Here is a 22,905-nt window from a genome sequence, read left to right on the forward strand (position 1 = left end):
TAAATGGTGCCACAGAATGCCAAATCCTTCCTCTGTATTAACTTACGTCGTTTGTAATATAGTACATCAGATTAGTTTAAATTGTCCATTAGTTTGGACTAACATTCCGATACGGTTGACTATCTTAAAGACCTTAGTTGCTGTCTATTTGGAAAGCTTAAGTTGAAGGCTTAATGCTTAGTGAGAGCTGACTTTCTGATTCCAAGCTGAAAATTAGTACTGTAAATTAATTTTGTTTTTAAAGTGAGATTTTTGTAATAAAACAAACAAAATAAAAGCAAACGAGTAGTCCAGAATGCGACAGATGGAGTCTTTGTACATGGTTCACCAGACTTGGTCCAAGACCCTTGGAAGAACAAGGAAGTTGAATTAAAATTTGGTGTAGTCATGTGCATTCAACCACAAGCCATTTCTCTCCTGTATTTGCTGCTATTGAGGTCCCTGTGATTGGAGGAGCAGCACACAGTGAAGGTGCATGATTTCTCTTTAGTTTCTGCAGTGTCTATTGGATGTTAGTTAATTCCAAAGCCTTACTTGGTCTCTGTCTCCACATACTTCCCTGATGATCAGAACTTGGGGCCTAGTCTCTCTCTCTCTCTCTCTACTTTTGTTTCTCAAATGAAAAGGTAAAAATGGTTTTATTAGTTAGCTCAGATGCTTGCCACTTTATTGTGTTTATTAATTTTAATATCTTTTTGAATTATGTTTATTGTTTTTGCATTTTTAAACTTCATGTTTAATATTGTGTTAAACTTTATTTGTTTGAAATTTGCTAATCAGCTTCTTAAGTAAGAAAAAAACATTGAAATAGGGCCCCACACATGTAAAGTTTGGACAGTCCTGCTGTAGAAGCAGACCTGTCAGACATGAACCACAATTAAAGTGGTTGAGCAGCTAGTCAACAATGGAATGCAGTGGAGAGACATATGCTGCATGTATATCGTTGGCTACTATCAGATCCACACAGTAACTATTTCCATATTACTTGATAGCTTCTTCAATCTGCCTCCTTAACTGTTTGGGTTTTCAGAACCAAGTGATACTTCAGTGGTTATTGACCTCAAACATAGGGCTATATTTTCTGGCCTCCAGATCATCAGAAAACAGATGTATGATGAAAGATATGTATCAGGATCTTGCAGAAGACCTGACACATGGATCTGTGTGGAAATTGCCTGGGAAGTGTAAGTTTCCATTTGGCCTTACCTATGCTCCCACAGAGCTTCCACAAATGTCTCTGGATCAAAGTTGAAGACTTTGGATAGTGTAGAGACTTAACTGGGTAATTACCCTGGAAATATTGGATTAAACCTAGTCTTAACATCTGGGGAATGCCAGAACAGCACCCCAACCCCCAACTATGCTCCTGACTAGACATAATTCAACTATTATCTGACTAGATCCAACCCCACCACCCCTCTGACTACTGACCCCAACCACCTTCCTGACTGGACCTGAATTGTGCACTCCCAAAGATAATTGAAATAACTCCACAGAAGCCAGTAGCCCGTGACCAAGTCACCCTTTGCGTACACATGGAGAGTCCTTGACACTGATCCAAGTCCCTCAGAGCCAGATCTCAGAGTGAACAGAACCTCTAACACTCTGTTATATCTGTCAGCCAGGGCTCCCTGATTGGGACTGTTAATCTGCCCATATTAGATGGTAACAACAGATAGCCAATTTTTTCTTTTTAAATGGATCGATTTGTAATAAAACAAACAACACAGATTATATTCACAACTGTTTCTTTGCACATTAATGTTGTAAGCATCCTTTTTCCAACAGTTTCTTAGAACTTGCTGCTTCCTTGGTAAAATAATCAAATAGTTGACTGCTGCTATCTACTCATTTCAATTTGGAAATCTCTCCATTCTCCACCATCTATTTTAAAATGGCAATATCAATCCCCAGTCATGTTTATTCTCACATTTTGTTCACTGTATGCTATTCTATAATGATTTATTATCGATGCTGCCAAATCTCTTTGTAAAAATTTTCTTCTAATATTTTCACAACAAAAAATACCAAATCTACTGCCTCACCAAGAGTGAAAGTCTCTGCCACTAAAGTTTTCTTTTACGACTCTTCTGATCTTTTTAGTTTCCTAAACTAAAGGGCAATATTTACCTCACTTTCCCACAAGTAAAATTATAAACCCGCCTGCACTTGAGAACTTACCAGCAATTTGCATAAGAAGCATTACTAAAAACATGAACTTTCATGTTCCTGGCATCTCCCAGCAATGGAAATCTTGAAACACAGTTCTCTGTTTTTATTTTTTCAGTGTTTTGTGTGCCTGAATAATATCTTTCACCTTTGAATTTCTCATAGCCGTACACAACTCTAATACCTCAAACCTGGTACCTGGCCTTGTTTGGGCACCCAGCCAAATCAACTATCCAATTAGACTTTGCAAATCCTCCACTTCAGTTTTGGAACACACTGCATCTTTTTGCAATGCCCTGCTTTGACAACGGCGCTAACACCTTCCAATAAGATTATTTGTTATAATTATACTATCTGTTATTATATATTATAATTTATATTTTTATAGCCATTACAACATTTAACTAGCATTTAGATGAACATTTGGAACATCATAGTGTACAAAGCATTGGACCAAGTGCTGGAAAATAGAATTAAAGTATAGTTACCTGATGACTGGCATAGACTGACTGGGTTGAAGGGTCTCTTTCTGTCCTGTAACACTCTGATTTGAAGATTGCTGATGCAAAGTGAGAATTGATCTATTCTGCTTGATTTCCAATCCAATATCTTTAAAGCCTCAGAATTTTAGCTCCTGTTTGAATTCTGCTTTAAGCCCATTTATGACTATATTTTCAAATTCACTATTCCCACTCCACAAAAAGAAATCATGTACATGCATCATAAGGATGCCTGATAGCTGCCTCTAATGAGACAGACATTACTGAGAAGTATTAAATGTCTTGAGACTTTGGCTTTAATGAAAGCCTTCGACTTCATGCAGTGCATTCAAATGCTCTGAAAACACAGCAGTAATTGTAGCCCCTTACTTAGCTTGGGGCTGATCACTTAATACTAATGGAACTTTGGGATTCCTACCAAAAATTAACTGATCTGGCCTATATTCTCCCACCACCTTCAGCTTCATCAATGACTTTCTCTCCATCACCATCATCAGCATCAGAAATTGGGATGTGTGCTGATGGCTACGCGATGTTCAGCATGATTAATCATTACTTACATGTTAAAGCAGTCCATGCACAAATACAAGATCGAGATAATATTAAGGCTGAGGCTCACAAGTGGCAAGTAACACTCACACCACACAAGTGTCAGGCAATGACCATCTCCAATGATCGACAATCTAACCATTGCCCCTTGACATTGCTGTTCCTTCAGTGTCTCATCGCAGGAGTTTTATCATCTAACGTGTTCTGAAGAAATGCCTGCGGCTATGGAAAATAAAGAACATGAAAGCATGGGAAGGGTTAAAGTATGAAGACCACTGGCAATCTGTGTTCTGTGGAGGCAGGATGGCATAACCATAGTGAAACATTCTTACACCAATTAGCAGAGTAAGGTTAAGGCTGAAAGGTCGCTATGGCAAGATGAGATAACACAAGTAATAAAACAAGTTTCTCTGTTAAGTATTATTATGACAGGATTGGGACAATAAATATTTGGGACATGACATTAAAATATCTAATTAATAGTTAGTAAAGTCAGCTTGAGACACGAGACTATTGTAACAGATGGAATAGCTAAATATCTATCATGACAGGTTAGTTTGGAATTGAAGATCACTGTAGTACAGTTAGCAATAAATATCTAACTGTGACATTAGAATAACATTAAGTAGAATGTACAACTAACGAAATAATGGTAACTAACATCACTGGTTTATTGTGTAGCCAGAGTGAGGTACTTTGATTAAAATAGTTGGACATACTGATAAGCTAACAGAAACATGATTAAAAAAATTTTAAAATCCACAGGCCCTCAGGTTCATGGGCATTCGACAATCTGCTTTTTCAGTGTCACAGTTTTTTGTTTACAAATAAAAGACTTACTTCTTGAAGAACTCTCTGCGTCTCCTGGTGGTTCTCAATACTTTCTCCACAACAAGGCCTAATGAGGGAATGTGGGAACAGGGGATGGGTATCGTAATTAAAGAATTAGCTGGGTTTGAATTGGTTGGATAATGTAAAGGGAAAACATTGAACATGGATTACCCTCACAACAATTCATAGGGGAAAGAAACAAATATGATTAATAAAGATCTTAAGTGAGGTTGAATGATTATATTAGAAAGAACTAGGGAATTTAATTAGTTTAATAACAAGGATTCATTTGTATAGCTCATTTTATTCCCATTTGATTGTATTAAGAAAAGTTTCTGTGTTAAATTGAACATGCAGGCACCACTTAGCTAATGTGGCCAACACACAGGCCCTGCAGCTAAGTGGCTTGTCTTTATCAGCAGCTTGAATACCTACTGACCTCTGAACCACTCTGAGCTGCTGAACAAAATGATATTGTAGGCAAAGCAAGCCTTAGCTCAGTAATAACAAGCAGTTTCCAAAAGAGAGATTAGGGCAGGATCCGGGAGATAGAGATGGTAGATAAGACCAGGAATAGCAGACACCCTGCCTCCTAGGAATCTACAACAGAGGTATTTTGCATAGTGTAAACCTAAAACAGACCATGGTGGAATTCAAGTAGTGTACTGTCTCCGTGTTTCTCTGTGTATAAATATCTGATGATTTCTTGGTTGGGCTGGGTCCTGCTTCAGAATCTTTCTAAGGTAAAGCTCTCGCAATATTTTGGCAAAATGAACAATCATAACCTGTACCTGAGGTTCCTAAAATTACTTCGTAGGGGTGAGATTTTTTTTATGGAGCATAATTAATTGAAATAAAACTCTCACTAAAAGTGTGGACTCGAATTATGTTTAAATACTGTTATCTTTTGGACTATAATTTCATTGGCAGAGAATGGTTGTGTTAAGTTGTAAAGTTTCAGGGTATGATTACCCACCCAGTTTTCTGAAAGCCTGATGACAAAAGGAAGAATGAAGTTACAATGTGGACCTGGGTTACTTTATTTCCAAAGAGTCAACAAGGTATGGGGTTTGTGCTTTCATTACTACACAAAAGCAAAACAATTGTGAATGTGTAAATACAAATCTTAATATTCCAGGGTTCTTTGCATCAGAACATCAACAAGATCTGTCATTTGCCTGGCACAGATTAAGTTTCTGCATAAAGCTCTTTGAATAGTTTTGTTATTTCACAAAATTATACTAATTTGTACTCCATTTTATGGAGATTTCTTTAAGAGCGTGGAAACAAAAGCAGTTTCATGTTGACTCATTTTTCCCAGTCTTAATTGTATGTTTTGCAGTGAATGTTTAGCACTAAGATTTGATAGAAAGTCTGGCCTTGTGTAATGTTTTAAGAGTCTTCAGAGCCTCAAAAATGGCAAAGAATTTTTGACTGGATAAATCACAGGGTTTGTATGTTGAGTATGCTAAGTAATTTCCTTCAACTTAATTAGATTCTTAATCCAATGGCAGGATGCAGTTAACTTGTCGAATGTACCAAAAAATCTGGCATATATGTAACAGATAAACCTGTTCACAAGATAATTATGATGAAGAAGACAGTTTAGCCTTTTTAATTCATCAACTCATAGATATAAAGTCTTCTTTCCAGTTGCTTTTGAAATTATTCCAAATTATTGCATCCAACATTATCTGGAAGATTATTCCTGGTCTTGATCACACCTTGAGTGAAGAATTTCCTGATATCAGCTCTAAAGTTGTCTTTTGGTAACAAGCCTCCTTTTATAGTTTGTAAAGATTAAGTTTCTGAAGTGTTTTCTTTGTAACTCAGTTTACCCACCAGTTAAGTATCTATCTCCAATGTTTGAGTGTTTCCTCAGTTTCTTGTTTAAGAAAAAAGCTAGATGTCATTTCTGCTCTAACTAGAGTGCTACAAAGTTTGATTGTTATTTCCTCTCATTTGTGTTCTGTTATTTTGTGTTTTTTTTTTCAAGGTCTTATTGGTTTTAATTGTTGTTCTATGTTGGTTAGACATTGGTTAAATGCAGTTCTGCATTGATTAAAACTTCGAAATTGCTTTCAGCTTCACTATTTCAGCAACATTTGCTCAACACATAATATCTAATTTCCTCCTTTCAAGTAGTTTTTAATGAACCAGTTCTGTTATGACACACCTCCTTGGTAGGTGGGACTTGAACACAGACATTCTGGACTATGGTAGGGACACTACCCCATGCCACACGAGCTCCCCCCTTCTTTCAAATGTTTGTCTGTTGCTTCTCTATCATCCTATGCTTATACCTATGATTGGGCCCTATACTTTGCATTTCTTTGCTGAGCCCATTCCTGTCATCATGGTTCTGGAAGGACTACAATAGATTTCCGTGTTGATTTTTCATAATGGTGATTGTTGTAAAACATCAAATGGATAGTGGAAACTAAAGTGTGGATAATAGTTACTCCTGTTATTTGATGGTCATTTGTTGGCACATGCTAATGGATGGACAAGCCTGAGCAGTAGGAGTACCAATGTTAGGATAGATAGTCAAAAGCTGTGTCAGAGATTTTTAAAGAAATGGGGAGAGATATAGAAAGATGAAGATATGAGAAGAGAATTGTACCTTGCAATATCGTGAGGATGTGTGAGTCACACATCACAATCTGCCAACACAGTTCAACTGCATCCTAATTCGCATTGTGATCATTGTATTTAGAATTGATGATGCTTTTATGTCTGATGTTTATATTTTCCTTTTGTGATTATAGGACACAGGACCTTGTATGTTGGCGTGCGTATGCCTCTGGGCAGACAAAGTCACCGACACCACAGGACCCATGGATCAAAGCACAAGAAGCGAGAGAAAGTGAAAGGTGCTGTCCAGGAAGAAGGAAAGGACAATCTCACTTATGGTGAGATACATTTCAGCTTTTCCTCTCACTGTAAAAATTTGAGTTGAATACCCACTTTCTGACATCAAAATTTAAAATCAATGAGTCAATATTGTCCACAAATACCAAACTATATCTTAGATATGATACTTTTCTGAAATATCAAACAACATTGCTGGGGTATCTGTATTGTACATGGAGAGATATTTTATTTGGAGATTCATTGTAATTCAAGAAACACAAAATAATCTCATGTTGTTTCTTCTGTTTCTACTTCAGTACAGTTAGACCCTGTTATTTGGAAATATGTAGTTGGAAACATTTAAGTAGAAATGTGAACTGCAGGGTAATCTATGATGAATTCTGCAGGCTTCAATGTCTGTTTTCCATACCTATACACAGGAACCACTGTATTTTTGACAATTACTCTGACATATCTGGCTCAGAATTGAGAAGCTGGAGTGAACATAGGCCCCTTTAGAAAATGAGGCTGGGGAAATAATGGGAACAAGGAAATGGCAGATGGGTTGAATAAATACTTTGCATCTGTCTTCACAGTAGAAAACACTAAAGCATCCCAAAATTGCTCAATATTCAAGGGGCAAAATGATAGGAAATAAATACAACAACTATCACTGGAGAAAACGTGCCAGGGAAACTAATGGGGCCAAAGACTGATAAGTTCCCTGGACCTGATGATACTTATCTTTACTTGTTAAGGGATGTAGTTGGATGCACTGGAAATAATCTTCCGGGTATTCTTAAATCTGGAGAAGTCCGGGGGATTGGAAAACTGTCAATGTAACACATGTATTTAAAAGGAGAAGGAGACAAAAATCAGATGGCTATAGGTCAGTTAACTTAACATCTGTTATTGGGGATATGTGCCAATCTGTTGCAAAGCATGTAATAGCAAATCATTTAGAAATGCATAAAATCATCAAGCAGAGTCAGCATGGCTCAATGAAGGGGAGCTCATGCCTAACAAATTTACTAGACTTTTTTGAGGAGGTATCAAGCAGGACAGATTAAGGGGAAGCATTGGATGTAATATATATCAGATTTTCAGAAGGCATTTTTTTGTTAATAGATATTTTTATTGGAAATTTAATATTTTTACAAGTTTACAAAAATAAAAACAAAACTCTCAAGTACAAACATTGATATACAATTAAATCTTAAATAAATAATAACCAAAATTTAACAAAAGAAAAATAGAGAAAAAAAAACAAAACTCAACTAACTACTAATCTAACCAGAGTGTATAATTAAGTCTCTTACATTATTCAAATAAAAGAAAGAAAAAAAAAACAGCGGATAACATAGAAATTGGGTTGTGAGATATATGTTCAGAATGTGTTAACATCAAATGTAACAAAACCCGTATTTGTGCAGGATTCCTCTCCGAAGGGGCCCCGGACCAGCCAGGTTCGCAATCTCAATTAATTAAAAGCCCTTGTTAGGATAGCCGAAATATCTGTATTCATATAATTCAAGAAGGGCTGTCATATTTTATGAAATAATTTGGTCTTTCGGTGCACCATATTTGTCAGGAAGTCAAGGGGAATACATTCCATAATTAATCTGTGCCAATTTGAAAGTCCAGGGGGGCCCTCAGCCACCCAGTTTACCAAAATATTTTTCCTTGCACAGAAAGAGAGAATAGAAAATAATCTCTTCCCGTACATATCCAGGGAGGGTAAGTTCAAAAAGCCCAAAAGGAGAGATACAGGGTCCATTTTAATTTCCGTTCCTAAAATTTCTGTCAGGGTACTTGCTACGTTAGTCCAGTATCTACGGATCTTATGACAGGTCCATAGGCAATGTATGAGAGTGCCCACCTCTATTTTACATTTGGGACACATTGGAGATGCTCTTGCCTTAAATTTTGCCAATTGATCCAGTATTATATGGGCCCTATGAAGTATCTTTAGCTGGATAGCCTGAGTTCTATTGCAGATGTTGATTCTTCTGGCGTTTTCCCAAATGCCATTCCACGTTTCTATAGAGATTTCTAGTCCCAATTCCTGATCCCACATTTTAAGCAGATTGTCCATATCTCCCGATACTTCATCATGTAGTAAATGATAAACAGTACTGACGGAAGATACCCCCACTGGTCGTAGGATTCTACATTCTCTATCTGATTTATAAGGACTATCTAATAACGTAGTCTTCTTCTGTATATAATCTCGAATTTGGAAGTATCGAAAGAGGTCTCCATTAGGTAATCCCAAATTTCTGACGCAGCTGTTCAAAAGACATCAGGACCCCCTCTTTCCTCCTCTTTAAATAGGTTCCCTAAACATGAGATACCCCTGGATCTCCAGAGTTTAAAAGTGGCATCTGTAGCCCCCGGTTGAAAGCCCCATGCTCCCACTATCAGCGCATAGGGGGATGCTTTATGTGAGTTGCCCTCATTTTGCCGCATTATATTCCAAGCTTTAATTGTTTTTAGTATTATAGGGTTTTTAGATTGATCCGTGATGATATTCCTCTTGTCTGAAAATAAAAGGTTAATAAGTGGGTATTTTACTTGAGAAGCCTCGATATCCAGCCAGATTGATTGTGGGTCAGACAATACCCAATCAGCTATGTAACTTAATAGGGAACTTAACTGATATTTCCTAAAGTCCAATCCTCCCCTTGCCTGTGGAAGCTGTAGCTTCTTCAGCTTAATGAGGGGCAATCTATGATTCCAGATAAAGGAACCCAACCAACCATATAATTTACGTAGTGCCAGCCTCGGCAGCATCACCGGAAGCATTCTCAAGGGTATAGGAGACGGGGCAGGACATTCATTTTAATTAGTGCTATTCTACCCAGCCAGGAAATTGGAAGGTCTCCCCATCGCTGGAGATCCTGCCTTATCCTTTCCAGTAAATGCACAAAGTTAGCCTTGTATAACTGACCATATACTGGTGTAATAAAAATGCCTAAATATAAGAAACCCTCCAGGGACCAACGAAAGGGAAAATGGGATCCGTCCACTAAGTGGAGTATCATAGCAAGGCCACCCATTGGCATAGCGTCCGATTTTGAGAAATTAATTTTATAGCCTGAGAATGCGCAAAATGTATTAATAACTTGGATTAAGCGAGGCACAGATGTCAGAGGATTACTGAGGAAGAGAAGAACATCATCGGCATAAAGGGTAATTTTATGTTTACCTGTACCAATCCTCGGGGCCGTTATATTAGGATCAGTCCGTACAGCTTCTGCTAGTGGTTCAATTATTAGCGTAAATAACAATGGCGAGAGAAGACATCCCTGACGGCAGCCCCTACCCACACTGAAGCTATCCGAACCTAACCCATTGGTAACCACAACTGCTTTGGGATCACTATACAATGTTGAGACCCATTTGGTAAACACCTTTCCAACACCAAACCTTTCCAATGTGTAAAACAAATATGACCATTCAACCCTATCGAATGCCTTTTCTGCATCTAATGAGACTACTACTCCTGGTATCTTTCCCTGATGGCAGGCTTGAATCATATTCAAAACCCTTCTAATATTATTGGATGATCTACGGCCCTTAATAAACCCCGTCTGACCCTCCTTTATGATATGTGGCAATACCCTTTCGAGTCTCAGTGCTAACGTTTTAGAAAGGAATTTAAAATCTTCCTGTAGCAAGGATATTGGTCTGTATGACGTACAATCTTCTGGGTCCTTTCCTTTTTTAAGGATAAGAGAGGTATTTGCCTCTTTCAGCGAAGGCGGGAGACAGCCCTGACTATATGCGTAGTTATACATGTCCATAAGTGGACCAGCCAATACTCCTGTAAATTCTTTATAGAATTCAGCTTGAAAACCATCTGGGCCAGGTGCCTTACCGCTCTGAAGTTGCCTGATTGCGTCAAGTATTTCTTGGACTGTTAGGGGAGCATTTAAGACCGATACCTGTTCCGGAGTTAGGCCCGGAAAGGTCAAATCTTTAAAAAATGATTGCATCCTCCTAGTCCTTTCTTCACAATCCTGCGATTTATATAAATCAGAATAAAATTTTCTAAAGATTGCGTTAATCCTTTTATGATCATAAGTCAAAATACCCGTACTTTCCTTGATAGACGTGATAGTTTGAGGGGCCTTTTTTTCTTTGCAAGAAACGCTAAGTATCTACCCGGTTTGTCGCCAAATTCATATAACCTTTGTTTTGCAAATAATATTTTCCTCTTACCTGTTTGAGTAAAGCGTGGTCTTTAGAGCTGTCCTAAGGGCCGTAATTTTGCAATTTGATAATAGAAGGTCTATGAGCGTATGCTGTTTCAGCTGCTTCTAAGCGAGCTTCAAGCAGACACTGTTGTTCTCCCTTTAATTTTTTCTGGATCGCTGAGTACGAGATGATCAAACATCATTGATGGGTTGCTAGCCATACCTGAATTAATTTCTAAAAAAGTTTTAAATTCTTGAGACAAGTACTTTACAAATTTACTATCTTTCATCAGAAAGGGGTCCATACGCCAATGCCAAGGGGATGTCCCATTGTTCCTCGCCTTGATTTCCATATATATAGCAGCGTGGTCGAAAATTGCTATACTACCTATTTTACAGGATGATATGGAATTTAAAAAACTTGAGGGGGCAAAAAACATATCAATTCTGGTATGACATTTATGTGGATTGGAGTAAAAAGAAAAATCTCTGCCCTGTGGATGAAGACATCTCCATACATCTACTAATCCTAATTCTTTGTTCAGATCCACCAATTGTCTAGATCTGGGAGATAGTCCTGCAGTACTCTTGGGAATCCTATCTATTTCCGGATCCATAATACAATTAAAGTCTCCCCCTATAATTGTATGACGGGCACCAAGAGCCATCAATTTTGAGAAGGCTTCCATTATAAATTTAAAGGGGTGTGCCGGGGGGTAGTACAAATTTAAAATCCCATATTCCTCTCCATTTATAAGGGCTTTAATCAGAATATATCGTCCAGATTCGTCTTTTATCTGATTTAGGATTTTCAAAAGGAAATTCTTCCAAATAAGAATAATAACTCCCCTATTTTTTGAGCTAAAAGAAGAAAAAAAGGCCTGATCAAATCCACACTGTCGTAATTTCAAGTGTTCTTTATCCAACAAGTGTGTCTCCTGTAGGAGAGCTCTATCAACCCTTTCTTTCTTGAGATTGATAATATTTTCTTCCTTTTGACTGGCGAATTACTCCCCTTGACATTCCAGGTGCACCACTTAACCGACTGATCAACCATAATCGTCCGGGCAGATCCGAGACCCCTCGGGAGAGGAAACCCTATCCAGAACATCCCGAGCATAGAGCATATAAAATTCACAAAAATAAAGGCTCTCTAATACACTCACAACAGTGTAATAAAAAACTATTTCTAAATAAAAAAAATATAAAACTTATTTAAATGGAGATTTTCCCCCTTGTTCCCAGGGGGTATCTCTTCCTTTCCAAAGGTCCATCGTATCCTCTCCCAACCAATGTCCCACCCTTGACCCAGGCACTCCTCAATAGGATGAGGAAAATTCAAATATACTACAGAGCTAGAGTTAATAGTGAGCACCCTACCCCCACCCCCCCCCACCCACACCGACACTGGATATATTTGGTAATGTTAATACCATGTATAAACATATATAACTATAAAATTACAACCTCAACAAGTAATAATTAAATATAATAATACAAAATAACAAAGGAAAACAACCCCGCTCCTAAAGACAGAGGTAAAATAGAATAAGGCAACCACCTCCCCCCCACCAACATTAACTAAACCCCCCGACCTATATATACATAGAATAGTAAAAAAAAAACCCAAGGGGAGGAGAAAATTGTTAAGTAGAGAACAAATAAATAAATCCCTCTCCCCACCCCCCAAGATAATATTAAACAGTAAGATAAAAGAAAGGGGAAGATATAAACCGGAGGAGGGAGGGGGAGGGGGGGGGAAGGCAAACCAACATCAATTATCTCTTACAATTTATCTAAGAGAGTCCAAAAATTCCTTAGCCTTTTCTGGCGATCTGAAGTTATACACGGATCCTTCATGGTTAAAGTGTAGCGTCGCTGGGTAGTGTAAGGAGTACTGAATATTTAAGTCCCTTAAACACTTCTTCGCCTCATCGAATGCCTTCCTCTTTCGGACCAGAGCTGGGGAAAAGTCCTGGAATAACATGATCTTGGGTCCTTTATAGATCATGGCTTGGGGATCTTTTCCAAGATTTCTAGAGGCTTCTAGGAGTATCTGCCTTTCCTGATAGCTCTGCAGCCGGAACAGGACCAGGTGGAGGCGCTGGTTCGAACCGGGCCCGTGTATTGCAACCCGGTAGGCCCATTCGACCCTTACCTGGCCTGATCCAGCCTCCTGATTTAAAAGCTGTGGAAGCCACTGTTCAAGGAACGCTGTAAGCTGGCCTTCCTCTTCCCGTTCGGGAAGGCCCAGCAAATGAATATTTTTTCGACGACCTCGATTCTCGAGGCCGTTAATGTGGTTCTCTAAGGTCCGGACTCGCTGTTCGAGAGTCCGGACCTGATCCATGGCCGATTGCACTGTAGTTTCAGAGGTTGCGGCCTTTAGCTCCGTCCCTCTGACTTGGCGCTTGATTTCCTTAATGTCTTGGTCGTGCTTTTGCAGCGCGGCCGAGAGTGAGTCCCATCGACTTTGGGATTCTTCAATAAAAGCGTCGATCTTCGCATCCAGTTTAGAGATAATTTTCGCGAGGCTCGCCACTATAGGTAAGTCCCCCAGGGCGGCTGCGGACGCCTCTGCTGTAGTTGGAGAGGGTAGGGGAGGGATTCCTGCTTGCTGAGAGCTGCGGGCTCCCTTCCCTTTAGTCATTTTTACTGAAGATTAAATTGTTTAAATTCAATACTAAACAACTAATTAAATTAAACAGCTCTTTTAAATGATTTGGTGAGTGTGGTGGGGGTGGGTAGCCCACTTTGCCCAAGTCTTGGGAGGAGCACTGTAGACTCAGACTTGCTGGGTCGCCGCCATCTTGGATCCCTGTCTCAGAAGGCATTTGATAAGATACCAGACATTAGGTTGCTTAACAAGAGTACACAGTGTTGAAGGTAATGTATTAGTAATGGGCAGAGGATTAGCTGACTCATAGAAGACAGAAACAAAAACAGAAATTGCTGGAAAAATGCAGCAGGTGTGGCAGCATCACTGGACCCAAAATGTTAACTCTGCTTTCTCTCCACAGATGCTGTCAGACTTGCTGAGTTTTTCCAATAATTTCTGTTTTTGTTTCTGATTTCCAGATCCATAGTTCTTTAGTTTTTTGTTTAATAGAAGACAGAGTTGGGATAAGGGGAGCATTTTCAGACTGGTAACCTTTAACTAGTGGTATGCCACAGGGATCAGTGCTGTGTCCACAATTACTTACAACGTATATTAATGGTTAGGATGAGGAAAGTGAATGTACTATAGCCAAGTTTACAGATGACACAAAAATAAGTGGGAAAGCAAGTGGTGAGGGTGACAGAGTCTGCAGAAGGATATAGGCAGGTTAAATGAATGGCTAAAAACTTGATAAATGCAATGAAGTGAAGAAATGTGAAGAGATATGTATTTTGGCAGGAAGAATAGAAGAGCTGAATATTTAAATAGAGAAAGACTGCAGAAAGCCACAGAACCGAGTGATTTGGGAGTCTTTATTCACAAATCTCAAAAAAGCTTACATCCAAGTTTAGCGGGTAATAGCAGGTAAATAGGATGTTGACCTTTACTTCAAAGGGAATGCAGCACAAAAGTAGGGAGATTTTGCTGAAACTATACAAGGCATTGGTCAGACCACAGCTGGAATACTGTGAACAGTCATAGGCCACTTATCTAAGGAAAGATAGACTGACATTGGAGGCAGTCCACAGAAGATCCACCAAACTGATCCTGGGTGAAAGTGATCCTCGTTATTGAGGGACTGTCTTATGAAGAGATGCCGAGTAGATTGGGCCTTTACTTGTGGAAAATAGAAGAATGAGAAGTGATCTTATTGAAACATACAAGATTATTAGGGTACCTGATAGGGTAAAGGCAGAAAGTTTGTTTAACCTTGTGGGAGTGACAGGCATTTGTGATGCTGGGGAGCTCTGAAGGGGGCTGAGATTGATCCATCACCAGGCACTTCTGGCTGAGGATTGTTACAAATATTTCATCTTTGTCTTTTGTAAATCGCATATAAGGAGGATAACAAAATAGATGGAATCTTCAGGGACCTTCTGCTTCACCATGAGTTCTTAGAAAGAAAACCAACATAATTTAAGCCAGACATTCTCTCACCTTGTTGACAAAGCGCTAGAGGGTATTTTATAAATGACAGTACTCTTTGAAGTACAATTAAATATCACTGCCTATTCTGTAATGAACTAAAATATGTATTGCTTATAAACATTTTCAGGCTGGAAAATTAGAATTGAAGCCATCCTTAAAACTGAAAGTACTTTGCTATGAGTTAGCTGGAACATATGGAATAGATCAGGACAGTGTCAAATTGATCAACAGTAGGAGCATTGTTTCAATGTTGGGAAATAACCTTGCGTATGAAACTAGGGAATGAGAAAAGACCATTTGACCCATCAAGCCCATTCCCTCAAGTACCACACACATTTACACTATCACGACTGCTGCCCATCCTGATCCAACAGTTCCTGAAAAATGATTTGGATCAGTTAAAACTTCTGTACTCTTCAAAAGAAAGTAAACACAATATGTTTCCTCAGAAACATCCTGCCATGCCTGAATAGTATACAGCTGAATATTTCTGTAATTTAATCACCTCAGCCTAAATCACTTCCTGGTCCTTCAATTCCACTTCCTACCAGTTAAACATGATGTGGAGGTGCCGGTGTTAGACTGGGGTGAATAAAATAAGAAGTCACGTGACACCAGGTTAGAGTCCAACAGATTTCTTTGAAATCTCAAGCTTCCGGAGTGCAACTCCCTTGTCAGGTAAGGCCAGTTAAACAACCAACCTTGTTAAAGTAGCTTGGTTAATTAATGCAGATTATCTCTGGCTGTTCAAACATTCAACACCTGAATCACTCTGAAGGAAACGAGCTGTTTGCGACTGTGCCCCATAGAAATGAATGTGGGAAGAAAAGGTTTTGCCCTGTTCCTGGCCCTGACCCAAAAAATTAAGGATCCAGAAACTTGATTGCATCTGAAAATCTGTGTTCTCCATGGGCACCTCCATGTGGTTGCAGAAACCATGCTGAATTGGTGCTTGCAGCTCATTATTATGAACCACGTCACAGCCAGCATGACCAATGCCATTCATTGGAGGATTTGGGGCAAGGGGTGTAGTGGTACAGGAAATTAGCTTCACTGAGACCTCTTAAAGACAGCCAGTACCTGTCACAGTAAGGATCACACTGTAACATACTTGTAAGAGACAAAAATAGCTGCAGGAGATCCAGAGAGGACACATAAGCCTTCTGATGCTGTACTAACATCTGACCAGAAGGAGTTGGATCGTCTTTATCATGAATTGGAGGAGTTATAGAGTCATAGAGATGTACAGCATGGAAACAGACCCTTCAGTCAAACCTGTCCAAGCCGAGCAAATATCCCACCCCAATCTAGTCCCACTTTCTAGCACCCAGCCCATATCCCTCCAAACCCTTCCTATTCATATACCCATCTAAATACCTTTTCAATGTTGTGATTGTACCAGCCTCCACCACTTCCTCTGGCAGCTCATTCCATACACTCACCACCCTCTGTGAAAAAGTTGCCCCTTAGGTCTCTTTTATATCTCTCTCCGCTCACCCTAAACCTATGCCCTCTAGTTCTGGACTCCCCAACCCCAGGGAAAAGACTTTGTCTATTTACTCTATCCATGCCCCTCATAATTTTGTAAACCTCTCCCCTCAGCCTCCGATGGTCCAGAGAAAACAGCCCCAGCCTGCTCAGCCGCTCCCTGTGGCTCAAATCCTCCAACCCTGGCAACGCCCTTGTAAATCTTTTCTGAACCCTTTCAAGTCTCACAATATCTTTCCGATCAGAAGGAGACAGGAATTGCATGAAATATTCCAAAAGTGGCCTAACTAATGTCCTGTACAGCCGCAACATGACCTCGCAACTCCTGTACTCAACACTCTGACCAATAAAAGAAAGCCTACCAAACGCCGCCTTCACTATCCTATCTACCTGCAACTCCGCTTTCAAAGTCTTTGATGCCACACCTATCACCAGGAAATGGCTGCAGTCTTGAAATAAACTCAATAACCTCCATCAGAATCGCTATGAAATATTCTTAAAGGTCACCTCAATAATGGTCTCCTCCCAGCTGTACCATACGTAGTCTCTCTACTCAATTCGCTCCTCCCCTGCTTCCCTTCACTTTCCTATAATCACTGCACCACATTTCACTCTATTGCCATCATCTCTCACTCATAATCCACACATGTTGCTGTCACTATGATTATAACTCTATGTTTCACGCCTCACACTGCATATAAACCATTCAATTATGACAGCACATACATGAAACACCTCACAAAGATCTATTTCTTGCAGGAGAAAGTCATACATAACTTGAAAGGAAGCTATAACAGGAAGAGGCTGGGTCCATTAGCATATGCTCTCCCTGATGAAAGAAAATGTGCTGGCCATTGTGGGTAGGAAGATAGCCATGGCCACGGTAGAGGAGGAATCATGCTTCCAACTTACCCTACGTACTCTGCATGACATACTGGCAACTGCTACTAGCAGCCATTTGCCTCTCTGCTATCCCTCAAGTTAAAAACTAATCCTTTCATTTCAGGTGCTGAATGTGAGATTACACTATTCTGTGTGACCTGATCTGACATTCTCAAGACTGGTATCATGATGGAGTCTGTGCTGATAGCTAGGACAGCTACCATTGAAAATCTTGTTCCTGCAATGGAAGCTCAGATGACTTTCTTATGGGCCCTGGGTGCTAGTATTGACCAGGCCTTTCAGAATGTTATATTATTCATATGTACTGTGTTCTTAAACAAAGTCGTTGTACTGCCAAGATGGAATCCTGGAAGAATGGCTTGGATTCCTGGGAAAAGCAGTTGCTGCCCTTCCTTATGAATATACATGCCAATTCCCTTGCCAGCCACCTAAATTCCCCAGTATAACACAGCCAGCTGGGCCACATTGTCCCAACCCAGACAGAATTTCTTTGGTTAAGCTCTTATGGCCCAGAGTTGCTAGCTTGCCCACCACAGCTATCTGAAGTGTCCTATATGGAAGTTTAAGAGCCTTTCACCTCTCTAGCTGTAATCACGGAGGATATGCTTCACTTAGGAGCACAATAAATAAACAAGCACATATAGTAAACGATAAGGGGTTGCGCAAAGGTAATTCTTAATTACTTCTTTTGTATATTTGCTGTGCATGTTTTATCCCACACTTTTAAACATGAACTCAGCATTTTTAAAAAGTTCATTCAGGTATGTGGACTTTGCTGGCTGGGCCAGAGTTTATTGACCTGAAGTGGATGCTGGTGAACCACTTTTTTGAGCCACTGCACTCCATTTGATACAGGTACACCTACTATTCTGTCAGGGAGGGAGTTCCAGGATTTTGACCCAGCGACACTGAAGGTATGGCAATATATTTTCAAGTCAGATGTAAATGGGCTGCCAAGGAACTTGAAAGTTGAGGTATTCCCATGTATCTGTTACCCTTCTCATTTTAGTTGGTAGTGGTTGCAGGTTTAGAAGGTGCTGTTAATGGAGACTTTGTGAATTTCTTCAATGCATCCTGTAGATGGTACGTACTGCTGTGACTGAGTAGCAGTCGTGGAGAGAATGAATTTTGTGGATGTGTGGTGCCAACCCAAAATGGTTGCTTTAAGTTGGATGGTGTCAAGCTTCTTGAGTATCGTTGGAGCTGCACTCATGCAGAATCACCACTCCTTCAGTGTCGCTGGGTCAAAATCCTGGAATTCCCTCCCTAAGGGCATTGTGGGTCAACCCACAGCAAGTGGAAACTGCAGCAGTTCAGGGAGGCAGCTCACCACCATCTTCCCAAAGGAGCAACTAGGAATGGGCAATAAATGCTGGCCAGCCAGTGATGCCCACATCCTACAAAAATGAATAAATAAAAAAAAGGAGTATTCCATCACACTTCTGACTTGTACCTTGTAGATGGTGGATAGGCTTTGGGAATCAGGAGATGAGTTACTTGCTGCAGTATTCTGAGCCTCTGACCACCTCTTGTAGACACTGTGTTTATGTAGCTAGTCCAGTTCAGTTTCTGGTCAATGATAATCCACAGGATGTTGACAGTGAGGAATCCAGCGATGGTAATGCCATTGAATGTTAAGTGTTGATGGTTAGATTCCCTCTTGTTTGCGATAGTCATTGCCTGGCATTTGTGTAGCACAATTACTTGCCACTTGTCAGTTCAAACTTGGCTATCGTCCAGATCTTGTTGCATTTGGACTGGGACTGCTTCAGTATCTGATCTATCTGACTGCTTCAGTATCTGCATCCAAACGATTGTACTCCACCATTTCTGGCACCTCCAGTGAGATGCAGAGGCTGGTGGGATGGTAGGTGGTGAATGGTGGTGGACCATTAAACAACACACTGGAGGCGGAGGCTCCACGACTGTCCCCGTCTTCAATGATGGAAGAACCTAAAAGGTCAATAGAAAAGATAAGGTTGAGGCATTTGCAACAATCTTCATTCAGAACTGCCGAGTGGATGACCCATCTCAGCCTCCTCCAGAGGATCCCAACAATACAGATGTCAGTACAGAGCCAATTAAATTCAGACACATGTTCGCCTCCCCTCCCCTCCCTTGTCAGCATTCTGCTGGGACAGTACCTTCCATGATACTCTGGTCCACTCTTCCTCCACTCCCAACACCACCTCACACTCAAATGGCATCTTCCCATGCAATTGCACAAAGTGTAACACCTGCCATTTACCTCCTCCCTCCTCACCATCCAAGGCCCCAGCCATACCTTCCAGGAGACGCAGTGATTTACCTGTACTTCATTCAACCTAGTCTGCGGTATTCACTGTTCACAATGTGGCTTCCTCTACATTGGGAGCATTGCAGCACACCTACATTCTGTCTGCAAAAGTCACTCTGAGCTTCCAGTTGTCTGCTACTTCAACACACAACTGTATTCCCAGGCCAACATTTCTGCCTCCGGCTTTCTGCAGTGCTCCAGCGAGATTCAACATAAGCTGGAAGAACAGCATCTCATTTTCTGCGTGGGGTTCCTCCATCATCATCAAATTTAATAACTTGAGAGTGTGATTCCATTCTTCCATGTTTTTCACCCACCCCCACACCTGGTCTCATTATAATGTGGGTTGCTTTCAGCACAGTCACGCTTTCTCACCAGTGCCTCGGCCTAATATCACATTATATGGGTTGGCTTTTAGTGCAGCTCACCCATTCTCTGCTACTCTTAACTCTTGTTATCAGTTTTTCTTAGGTTAGATTACTTAGTGTGGAAACAGGCCCTTCAGCCCAACAAGTCCACACCGACGCACAACCCACCCAGACCCATTCCCCTACATTTACCCCTTCACCTAAAACTATGGGCAATTTTAGCGTGGCCAATTCACCTAACCAGCACATTTTTGGACTGTGGGAGGAAACCAGAGCACCCGGAGGAAACCCACACAGACATGGGGAGAATGTGCAAACTCCACACAGAGAGTTGCCTGAGGCGGGAATTGAACTCAGGCCTACTGGTGTTGTGAGGCAGCAGTGCTAACCACTGTGCCACCGTGCTGCCCATTCAGTTTTTCTTCTGTACTGGGCTGCTATCCGTAATCTACCTAACCCTTTCACAACAAACACACACACACTCTTTTTTTTTCCCTCTGTCTCTGAGTTCCATCCAACCTTTCCACTCACCTCTCCCCTTGGTCCACCCAATGTTAAGTCGCTTTCTTCCCATAAATGCTGCCAGACCTGCTGAGTTTCAAAAGCTATTTCTGTTTTTGTTTCTGTCTATCACTTGTTGCTTAGGAGGGTTGGCATACAAGTGGTTCTATGGTGAAACTTCACCAGGTTGACCCTTCATTTTTAGGTATGCCTGGTGCTGCTCCTGGCATGCCCTCCTGCGTTCTTGATTGAACCAGGGTTGATCCCCTAACTTGATGGTCATGGTAAAATGGAGCATATGGTTGGCCATGAGGTTACAATTCTGCTGGTGTTAATGGCCCACAGTTCTTCTTGAATGCCCAGTCTTTAGTTGCTCGTTCTATTTGAAGTCTATCCCATTTACCAAGATGATAGTGCCACACAGCATGATGGATGTTATTCTCAATGGGAAGGTGGACCTTTGTCTCCATAAAGACTGCAGTCATCAGTCTTCTTGATACTGTCATGGACACATGCCTCTATGGCAGGCAAATTGGTAAGGATGAGACCCAGTATGTTTTGGCCTCTTGTTCCTTCACCACCTGCTGCATATATGTAATTTGGTACTCAGCCAGCCTAATCAGTTGGTGAGTATGGAATCTTCTGGAATTGAGCTTTCTTTTAATAATGTACACTAAACAAGTGTCAATACCCATATCCTGAGACCATCCAGAAGTAATTTCCCAACCTGAATGTGCCTTTTTCAGAAACAAAGTCAGTGATTGTCTCAGACCCCGAGAGCAAATATCAGCACACAAAGACCTATGCTGTGGATTATGAGCTAAGCCCAATATGATATTTGGAAATATGACCTGGTAAGGTAGCCATGTTCATCTCTCTGTTAAACAGGCTTTAAGTGCTGGTTGAAGGTATAGAACAACAATTGCAGAGATAGCAGCAGCAGAAAGGGCAACAATATCTGTGCCTTTAGGATCTAGCGGGAGACTGCAACATTGTTTGGCCTGTTCTTCACAAAGTACATCAGTGCAGAAAACTGAATTCCTGGTAATAAAGTTACAAGTAATTAACTTTGTGACCTGCTCAAAGTCCATTTTTTTGAGGGCGTCTTGCAAAAAAATTGATATGGCTCTACTTACCCTTCAGAAGTGAAAGCTCTTTCTTCACCGGGCCTTAATCTATCTTTGTTTTAAGATGAGCAAATTACACGAATTATAAACTATTCTTTTGTTAATAACTTGTAAAAGTACACTACTAACTGTATTTTCCTCAGGTTTGGATGCACGAGTGGCTGAATGAGTGCTTTAGACTGTTGGGGTGAATGTGTAAATAAATAATTCTCTTTACTTAAACTCACAAAAAGCTGCTTTTTGGTCATTAAGTTGTCCATATGCTGGCTAAGAAGCACATAGATATTTTTTCACAAAGAAATCAGTAATTATTGGTGGTAAAGGAAGGGAACAGGTGCTTGAGAATTCTTGCTCAACACTATTATTCACAAAAGCTGTTCTTGCTGTGGCTCAGCAGCAGAAGCACTCTTTGAATGCACAGACTGTCTGCTTTAAAGTTACTGGTAGCAGTATGACTCTTACATTAGGCTACTTGTGCCTGAATTCCTGACCTTTGAATCAACTCTGATGAGAATAGTCCATGCAGCTGAATAACCAATCTGTGACTGCCTATTAGGCAGCATAGAGGACTGGATTGCATTATCAAGTCATGACTACTCCTGGGACACTGGTCACAAACCTGATTGATGTAGCGCCTATGCTTGCAACATAGCTGGGGTGTTCAGGAATTAGAGTGGATTTCTATTCAGAAAGATGTCAGAATGGTAATGGGGAGATTGCATGGCTGCTTAGATATTGTTTGTGGCATCTTTCACCCTGAGGTAGCTTGTTTTATGAGCTTTCTTTCTGCTTTGTTCTGTCTGTTGGGACAGAGATGGAGGTGTTCTTCTAGATATTAGAATGCCTTGGTAACCTTCCTGATAGAACAATGAATGAAATCTATGAAAGGTTGCTGTCACTTGCTGCAGCTTGGAGGAGCTTGTTATAAGGGGGACAACCTGAGCCATGGTTTGAGATCTGAGATGTGGCTGCAGCAGGTGACAGAGTTCTTTGACAGCCTTCTTTTGTGGAACAAAGGTACCAGAATCATTGCT

General features: G+C 40.5%; 1 protein-coding gene across 3 annotated transcripts in view; it reads left to right on the forward strand.

Annotated features, from left to right (window-relative positions):
• LOC140471127 (electroneutral sodium bicarbonate exchanger 1-like) overlaps positions 1-22,905 on the forward strand; it is a 767,860-nt gene that overhangs the window by 503,335 nt on the left and 241,620 nt on the right. For all 3 annotated transcript variants that reach the window (XM_072567015.1, XM_072567017.1, XM_072567016.1), the window contains exon 3: positions 6,818-6,961. In XM_072567015.1, coding sequence (XP_072423116.1) covers positions 6,818-6,961 — 144 coding nt within the window. The remainder of the gene's footprint in view (positions 1-6,817; positions 6,962-22,905) is intronic.

Source organism: Chiloscyllium punctatum, chromosome X (genome assembly GCF_047496795.1).
Source record: "Chiloscyllium punctatum isolate Juve2018m chromosome X, sChiPun1.3, whole genome shotgun sequence".
Lineage (NCBI taxonomy): Eukaryota > Metazoa > Chordata > Chondrichthyes > Orectolobiformes > Hemiscylliidae > Chiloscyllium > Chiloscyllium punctatum.